This window comes from Helianthus annuus, chromosome 5 (assembly GCF_002127325.2).
Source record: "Helianthus annuus cultivar XRQ/B chromosome 5, HanXRQr2.0-SUNRISE, whole genome shotgun sequence".
NCBI classification, from domain to species: Eukaryota; Viridiplantae; Streptophyta; class Magnoliopsida; order Asterales; family Asteraceae; genus Helianthus; species Helianthus annuus.
Genome location: NC_035437.2, coordinates 78,439,347 through 78,448,911, shown reverse-complemented (window position 1 = coordinate 78,448,911; position 9,565 = coordinate 78,439,347). Strand labels below are relative to the sequence as shown.

The 9,565-nt window shown below is 36.2% G+C and overlaps 2 protein-coding genes across 3 annotated transcripts; both read left to right on the top strand.

Moving 5' to 3' along the window:
* The first annotated feature begins 750 nt into the window (after nt 1–750).
* Nucleotides 751–5,176, top strand: LOC110943602. Its single transcript, XM_022185339.1, has 7 exons — nt 751–1,252; nt 1,621–1,686; nt 2,140–2,454; nt 2,572–2,995; nt 3,090–4,033; nt 4,105–4,293; nt 4,572–5,176. The coding sequence occupies exons 1-7, from the start codon at nt 751–753 to the stop codon at nt 5,174–5,176; spliced, it is 3,045 nt and encodes a 1,014-aa protein (XP_022041031.1).
* A 3,141-nt stretch (nt 5,177–8,317) lies between these two features.
* Nucleotides 8,318–9,334, top strand: LOC110939156. 2 transcript variants are annotated; one of them, XM_022180969.2, is made up of 3 exons: nt 8,318–8,619; nt 8,719–8,886; nt 8,972–9,334. In XM_022180969.2, the coding sequence occupies exons 1-3, from the start codon at nt 8,374–8,376 to the stop codon at nt 8,978–8,980; spliced, it is 423 nt and encodes a 140-aa protein (XP_022036661.1). In that variant the 5' UTR covers nt 8,318–8,373; the 3' UTR covers nt 8,981–9,334. The 2 variants fall into 2 exon arrangements, with proteins under 2 accessions (XP_022036661.1, XP_022036660.1); XM_022180968.2 differs by having other exon boundaries at nt 8,719–8,860; nt 8,972–9,331.
* The last annotated feature ends 231 nt before the right edge of the window (nt 9,335–9,565 follow it).

Below are 9,565 nucleotides of genomic sequence, written 5' to 3'. Positions count from 1 at the left end.
CATGACGAATTCATATAATCGTTTAACCTACAGCCAACACTTCCTATGCCAACATGGAGAATTTTATATTAATCTAGTGGATCCAATAACTCAATTTGACACCCTAACTCAACGAGACATAAAATCAATGATGGAGATCCCCACGATTACAGAAACCATAAATCAAGGCACAGAATCAATTAGCATACACCATATCATGCAAGATTATAGAATACGAACATGTATTATACTAACCACAGGATTCGGCAAGGGTGAGGTGCGGAACTCGTGCAGGGCTGGCTGGTGAGGTTGTGCGACTTAGGGGGAAGGGAGTAGGGTTTGTTATGGTTATGCGAGATTTAACAATGCGTGGGGAAGATATATAGTTGCAATCTACGTAGCCTCCAAGTATAACACACTAAGCCTAAATAGGCCGGTTGCAAATAATTCCACAGTGGGCCGATTTTTTTTTGCCATACCTCTATTAGTATATTGGGCCAAGGTTATATTATTGAGCCAAGGTTATATTTAAATAAATGGGCTACCAAGGTTGAAGTAACATGAGTGGTGCATTGGGCTCGATCATGAAGATGTGGCCCAGTTAAGACGCGATCCATTGCGTCATACATTAGTTATTAAATTAGTGTACCGATCAATCTATTGCGGGCTATACGAATAGAATGTTTTAACGTATTAAAGGGAGATATCGAAGAGTAAGGATCAAAAGATGGAGCGTTACTTGCCTTGAAAGTTCGGGTTGTCACAGAATTCATGAATGCAACTAACTTTGGTTCAAGTTCTTATGCGTGGTCTGTTGGAACACTATCCGCTAAGACTGTATACTTCATAGTTTCAAAATCTTGGTGGGTAATTGGAAAGAAGTTTATAGTTGCTTTTGATGTTTTATCTGAAACATTCAAACTTGTTAATTTTCCTTTGAGTAAAGATCTTATTCCTAGCCAAGGGCATCTTATCACATTAAACCGGAAGATTCACGTGTTTGTTGTTTCCGAAACTGAAGAGCTTATTGTTGAACTCTTCAAACTCGAAGGTGAAGTATGGCATAAGGTTTTATCTTTTCAGAATTCTCAAACCGTTTCTTTCCAAAGTAGGCGGCACCAACCACATATAATGCATTACAACACATGGATTTTAATGAGTGAATGGGGACATATGGTTACCGTTAAACTAACATGCGAAGAGTTGCATTATTTACAAGATGTTGATACGTTTAACGGAGTTAACGGAGCGTTATTCATAGAGTCTATTATTTGTCCTTTTAGTTAGAAGTTATATAATTTGTTTTGGTTCTGTTTTTATTATTCCCAAGTACTTACTTTATTTATATAAATTTTTTTTATTTTTTTTTATAAATTATGATGTTTTTTCATATTATTTGTTGTTCATTAATGTTAATTTATTCTATTGTTGATATAGATTGGTGTCTAACATTTTTTTTTGTTTATATCCGTTTACATAAATTTTATGATTTATGAGTCCGTATAAAATAGAGATCGATGTACACAATTACCACCATAATGTTTAGTTATAGTTTATATATGAATCTGGATTGATTAAATATTACTTAACTTGTGATCCAACATACCAACTCTTTAATGTAACATTTTTTTTAATTTCCAGCAATGCCTAAACGACCAAAGGCTGACTCCGTATACAATGACATTGATAAAGAAAACACTCAGGATGGTAAGTTTTTTAAAGTCGTCCAGTTTTTTTCATACTCATTCATAAAAAACAATAACTTTAAGATTAGCTAGCACATGATAATTAGTTTAACAACCATTTGAGAATATATATTTATTTTTTATGCGCAGTTCACCGAAATGGAAACACATCCACCGACATTGTTAACGGTATAACACTAATTCTTTCATTGTCCATTTCGATTCTTTTACGCCTACTTAGTTAGTTAGCTATTATGCTAGAATTGTTTATTAATTCTTACATTTTTTTATTTATGTCTCTTCAAAGTTCGACGAGGCAGAAGACCTTTATCAAGCATAACCAATGGTATTATTTTAGCTATATATTTTTATAACAAAATGAAAATTATCCTTTCTTGATTTACAACTAACTATTTTGATTTGTTTTTGTTTGTTGATTATAATTTTTGTTAATATGTATACGATTTTCTTTTAGTTGTCCTCCCAATTGTTACTCAAGACGAGGCATCTCATAGAAGGAAATTAAGGAAATTATACTTGGATAATAAGAGATCAAATGGAGGAACTACATCGTCATCCCTCAATATTGTATCCACCAATATTAATTCCACTTCCAGTTCGTGTGTCACATCAACCACACGCACATCATCTTTGAATTGTAATTATCCAAGGCTATCATCCGGAAAACATAAGTTGGTAAGCAAACCACGTATTTCATCTCCTATACCAATGATCGATTTGACCACAGAGGAAACCGTACAACGAGATCCTTATAAAGGTGTTTCTACAGGTTAGGTTTGTTTATAAGTAATTTTACATAATGTAAAAATATCAACTCATGAATATGTATATCTTATTATTTTAATGGATGTTGTATATATAACTCTAATATTGTATTTTTAAACAGATTATTTGAATCATGGTGATCAAGTTATTACTTGTGAAGTTTGTTATGCAAAGTTATGGGATGCAGAGAAAGGAAGTGGAAGAAAAGAGGGTGGCAAAATATGTCATATGTTATGTTGTGGTTATGCCAAAGTTGTGTTACCTGATTATAAATCTGCGACACCTTATTATAAAAGTCTATTCATGTCCAATGATAACGAAAGCAGGCAGTTTTTGAAGAACATTCGATGTTACAATTCTATGTTTGCGTTTACGTCAATGGGTGGTAAGGTTGACCACACCGTTAATACTGGTAATGCTCCTTTTTGCTACAGAATTAGTGGTGAAAATTATCATGCTATTGGTAGTCTTGTGCCAGAAAACGGAGGGAAACCTAAATTTTGTCAGTTATACTTATACGATACTGAAAATGATTTGGCAAACAGGCAATCAGTATTTAGGTACCATGCAAAAACTTAATTTTTTAATAACATTTCTTTTAACTATATATTCATTTACTATGTCAATTTTATGAAACAGGTGTTCAGACGATGCTTCCTCATCAACTTCTTCAGACGAAACTGATAATAAGCTGATACAACAAATCAAAGAAATGTTGGATGCCAACAATGTGCTTGTGAAAATTTATAGGATGGTTAGAGATTGCTTCCAACAGAATCCTAATACTACTTTAAAGCTTCGCCTTATTGGGAAAAGAGAACAAGATGGTCGGACTTGTAACTTACCTACTTCCTCCGAGGTTGCCGCTCTTATTGTTGGAGATATTGATAACGCTCTTGAGAATAGAGATATCGTTGTCGAGACACAAACAGGTTCATTAAAAAGAATAAGTGAGTTGCATCCTTCCTATCTTGCACTTCAGTATCCTATTTTGTTCCCATATGGAGACGACGGTTACAGAATTGACATACCCCATAGGGGTGTCATTGATGTTACTAACAAGAAACGTCCGAATTGTACAATGAGAGAGTTCTTTGCGTATCGTGTACAAGATCGTACTAACCACTTTTCATTGATTCTAAATTCTCGACGGTTATTCCAACAGTTCTTGGTTGATGCTTATACGATGATTGAGACCGAGCGACTTAACTTTATAAGATTTCAGCAACATGATCTCAGGTCTGATACATACGAGAGTATCCGCAAACTAAGATATAACGGCCAACAAGATTTGTCTAAGGTTAGAAAACGTATTTTCCTTCCATCTTCGTTTACAGGCGGGTCACGATATATGATGCAAAACTATCTAGACGCTATGGCTATTTGTAAATGGTATGGTTGTCCAGACTTTTTTATAACCATTACCTGCAATCCTAAGTGGCCGGAGGTTCAAAGGTTTCTTAAGGACACAAATCTTAATCCGGAGGATAGGCCTGATATTTTATCGCGAATATTTAAAATAAAGTTGGATGTAATTTGTAAAGATTTCAAAGACCGTTATTTGTTTGGAAAAGCTTCAGCTGGTGTGTTATTAAATTTTCTTTTTTAAACATGATCACAATTATATATAACAGTTTCTTACCTTTTTGTGTAGTTGTTTACACTATTGAGTTTCAGAAGCGAGGATTGCCTCATGCGCATATGTGCTTATTCATGGAGAATGATTACAAACTTCCAACTGTAGACCATGTTGATCAGTTTATTTCAGCAGAAATCCCTGATATAAACCAAGACCCGGAACTATATACGCTTGTGAAAGACCATATGATTCACGGTCCATGTGGTAACGCTAGAATGAGCTCTCCATGTATGGTTGATAGAAAATGTTCAAAAGGTTTTCCCAAGAAATTTCAAGATCACTCAACCTTGGATTGTAATGGATTTCCCTTATACAGAAGAAGAGATGACGGTTCCTTCGTTTTAAAAAATAGAATTGAGTTAGACAACAGAAGTGTTGTACCTTACAATAAAAAACTTTTGAAAAGATATCAGGCGCATATAAACGTTGAATGGTGCAACCAAGCGGCGTCAATAAAATATTTGTCAAATATATTAATAAAGGGCCGGATAGAGCAACAGTTGCTGTGGTTCCGAGCAATAATGGAAACGAGCAAGCAGAAAATGATGAAATTAAAGAGTATTATGGTTGTAGGTATATATCAGCTTGTGAAGCCTCTTGGAGGATTTTTTCGAATGAAGTTAATTATAGGAGTCCTTTTGTTATGACGTTGCCTTTCCATTTTCCTGGACAACAAACCGTTTATTTCGGTCCTGATGAAGATATTAATCATGTCCTAAACAAGCCATCTGTGAACTCATCAATGTTTTTATCTTGGATGCAACGTAATCAAGATCCTAACGACATCGTTGCACGTACACTAACATACGTACAGTTTCCACGTTTTTATGTGTGGAAGCTTGACCAGCGTATATGGGTTCCAAGAATAAAAGGAAAAACAATTGGCAGAATTCATTCTGTTTCTCCGTATACCGGTGAAGCGTACTATTTAAGAATTCTTCTTTTCAAAGTTAAAGGACCAACATCGTTTGATGATATTAAAACAGTTAATGGTCGAGTGTACGATACTTTTAGAGATGCTTGCTATGCGCTTGGTTGGTTGGATGACGACTCGGAGTACATTGAGGCCTACATGGTTTCGAGTTGATCATGCACTATTCGATACCTACATGGTTTCGAGTTGATCATGCACTATTCGAGACCCTCTGGTTGCGGCTCGAGACCTCGTGCTCACGCGTCGAGACCACCTGGTCTCGACTGGGCCGCTTGACTCAGTTATTGGGCCATAATGTATGTTGACATGTTTGGGTTGTGTGTTTAACTGGACTATGTGCTAATTGCTGTTTAAATGTTAGGACAGGCCCAATAACTTAATGGATAATTGAATGTTGTACATGCCATGTGTTAGGTGCGTGTAAGATATACGTGATTTATTTGTACCCAAGCCTGACCCATACTGGTAACCATGTTAGGACATGGTAACCAGCGTGCGTGACCAAGTAAACTAATCTACCGAGCAACCCAAGGTGAGTTCACAATTTTAAATCATGCGTTCCCGGTGGTTGGGAAACGGAACTAAAAGCAACGCTATCCCCTTGTGAGGGACACAAACCTACTTTTCTCCCCTTATGCGGGACCTTTAATTAGTTACTATTTATATGGGATGCAACAAGCCATATTAAACGCAACTCTATCACTCAAGTCCCTACTACTTAATACCGATTAGTCGCCGGGGCCTGGCGAACGGGTTATTAGTTGATAGCGCTATTTAGGTCTTACCAGCCTCACACCGTGCCCGTGTATGGGATCGAGAGTGAACTAATAGACTCTGGCAATCCGTCAATGATGATAGAACATTGACAAACGGGGCACTTTACGGAAACGTACGGTCACATGAGTATTCGGTATTGGAAAACCAGCTTAGTAGCTTACTTAAGGGGTAGCTCCCCTTGGCATAATATAAATGAGTAAATTAACTAGTGAAACAAGCTTTTTGGAATTAAAAACTGGACAAACTCGTGAACTCGCCAACATTATGTTGATACCCTACTGCATGCTTTGCAGGTACCCAGTGACTCAGGAGCTTGCGGCTTGGGGACGTGTAGTGGTCGTCTTAACCCGTGTGTTGGGTTCTTTAATAAGCTTAAACTACGAACTTTGTTTGAACTGTTTTACCCATGCTTCCGCTATTTACCTAAACTACTATTTGAACTTAAAACTTTCGAACTTGATTATAATATTTGCTAACCCTGTGGTTGGTGAGTATCATTTATGTTATTAATCAAATTGCTCAGTATAATTGGTGGCTGGATCCTGGTCAGTCACGCCCCCAAGCGGTGGTACTCCGCATGTGGAATTTGGGGGTGTGACAGAAGAGACAACTTCGAAGAGTTAAACCAACGGTTGGCGTCAATAATGATAGCGTTTGCATACCAACAGGAGTTTAGTTACTCCACTTACATCTTTTATGAACTATACAATCATATTCAATCAGAATCAAAGTTTTTATTGTTTCCACGATTTCTGCAACACATTTTCAATCAGAATTTTCCCAACTTGGTTCATGAAGGAAGTTTTTTAGATTTATCTCATTTGAAGCCCAAGGTTTTTGCAAATATGATGAGACTTCGTGGTACTAGGGTCGATGCTCCTTTATTTGGACAAGTGATTGTTCAAGATGAAGAACCTCTATTTCCACAATCACCTGCAACTGAAACTGATCTTGCTGTGGATGCTCCTTTATTTGGACACATGATTGTTTAAGATGAAGAACCTCTATTTCCACAATCACCTGCAACTGAAACTGATCTTGCTGTGTATGCTCCTTTATTTGGACACATGATTGTTCAATCACCTGCAAGTGAGAACTTGTTTCCACAATCATCTGCAAGTGATCTTGCTGACGGGAAGATGCCTGTACAACCAGAATCCCCAGCTTATCATCAGTTTTCATCTGTACAAGAGGTAACACCTATCTTCAATTTATCAAATGGAGAGGAAAAATTGCATGATTATGAGCCTTTGAGGGCACACATTTAAACGGTGAAAAGTAAGAAAGAACCTCAATTTAGGAAAGGCCCTGCGAAAAAGTGTCGAAAAGGTTCTAGAAATAGAAAACCAGTTGACAGGTTGAGTCTGAGTGGTAAAGGGCCCAAGAAAAGAAAGAATGAACCTGAATGTAGGAGAGGCTCAAGAAAAAGAACAAAATGTATTCCTTTCAGTCAGAATGAATTTGAATGAACTCCTATTTTTGTTTTTATGTAAGTCGTATGCAATCCAATATGAACTCCTGTTTTGGTTTTTGACCTTTGTGGTTTTTGACTTTTAGAACCAATGAATTAGAATCAGTTATCAGAGACCAAGGGTTTTCTCAGAGGAGCATAGTACCATTTTTGGCTTCAATGTTATAAAAATGACTCATTTTATCAATTTGCATACATAATAAATACATGCATGCAATTAGAGTTCACATACAACCAAAAATTCTGAGAAAATTAAAGGATGATCACGTGAAAATTGACTGGTTCAAGGGTAGAAATCGGAGTAGCGGCCTTATAACATTTCAAATTTCAAATTTCAAAATCCAAAATTGCAACAAACAAACCTTCTGTTCAAATCATTACTCATGAAATGAAACCTAACCCCCCACCGAAAACCAAACAAAAAAGCCTAAAACAATATACAGATGAAGAGTGGAAGCAATTTGGGCAAAGTAGAAAACACCAAAATACAGTTTAGCAATTAACTTGGAATTCATAATTCAGGATTATTTCTAAATTAGTTACAGAACCTTTTCACTTGCATGACTTACCTAGTATTTATGAAATGATGTTTCTGCAGAACTATCTAGCCTCAGCCATAAAAAAATATATTTCAATATATATTTTTTTGCAAATTTTGATAATTCCAATATATTTTTATGGTTATGTGTAGATGTCTAAGAAGAAGAACTTCGAGTTACTTGGCTTATTGCGTACTCATAATAAAACATATACGAAATTGTTGGAACAAGTCTGCAATGGTCAAATCATTACTCATGAAATGAAACCTAACCCCCCACCGAAAACCAAACAAAAAAGCCTAAAACAACATACAGATGAAGAGTGGAAGCAATTTGGGCAAAGTAGAAAACACCAAAATACAGTTTAGCAATTAACTTGGAATTCATAATTCAGGATTATTTCTAAATTAGTTACAGAACCTTTTCACTTGCATGACTTACCTAGTATTTATGAAATGATGTTTCTGCAGAACTATCTAGCCTCAGCCATAAAAAAATATATTTCAATATATATTTTTTTGCAAATTTTGATAATTCCAATATATTTTTATGGTTATGTGTAGATGTCTAAGAAGAAGAACTTCGAGTTACTTGGCTTATTGCGTACTCATAATAAAACATATACGAAATTGTTGGAACAAGTCTGCAATGGTCAAGACTGGACCATGGGAACTGCTAAGAGAGATTTATTCTGGAGTAACTTTGTTTCTAGATTGTGTCAGAAAACTGGCTTAGAAAACAAGAAAGACATGGACGTTGCGTGTCAGCATTATTGCGACGATCTCAAACTGACGTACAAGTACATGCGGGTAATATTAAAAATGATAGTAACCCTTTATCTTTTTCTTTCTCATTCTCTCTCTCTATATCTTTTTAATTCAACATTGCTACATTGGTTATGCATGCAGAAGACCAGCAACCCTTATCCTATTGAATGTGTTTCGGTAGAAACTTGGGGTCAAATGACTCGTATTTTTGGTGGCTGTACTCCATCCACTTCAACAGGGAGGAGTTCGCAGTCAAGAGGGAGCACTTCCTCTAGAAGATCAGGTGTGTATAAGCAAGTAAAAAAAGATGTGAGTCAATTTATAATATCAGGTGACTTGATAGCAGATCAAGGATGCTGGTAAATTTTTTGACTATACTTATCATATGTTTCAGGTCATCTAAATAAGTCGAAACTACGCGATGCTCTTGCTGAATTGGCATATTATGGTCATTTGGACTTCGATGCGATTGGAAGAGTCGAACAATATGTAACCAAATGCAAAACAAGTCTGCACACTTTTATGGGGGGATCTCAGGAGTATAAGGCGTCCGTGGTTCGCAAGTATCTGGAGAACGATTCTCAAGTCCCAAAATCCGTTTGGCAAACTTGAAAAAATGGGAACTCAGTTGTTAATGTATTGTGGTTGATACAATTAAGAGAATTGAAATGTTGTGGTTTATACAACTACAAGTGTAAAACTGGGATTATTTTCTATTGTTCCTGACTTGTTTAACCCAATTAACCCGCCAACCTGACCGGGTAACCCGAACCCGACCCATTCAGCATAAATTGTACTTTAGTCTTCTACGGATGGAAGCGGACCAGCATACTGCAAGAATCACTCGTATTCTTTTTTTTTTTTTTACAAAAAACTTCAATATTAAACTCATATAAAGACATGACACTTCAATAGTCACATGCCAAGGCGGTGCCAACAATTACTGACATTTAGTTCTCAGACTATTAGGTATTTATAAGTCACCTAT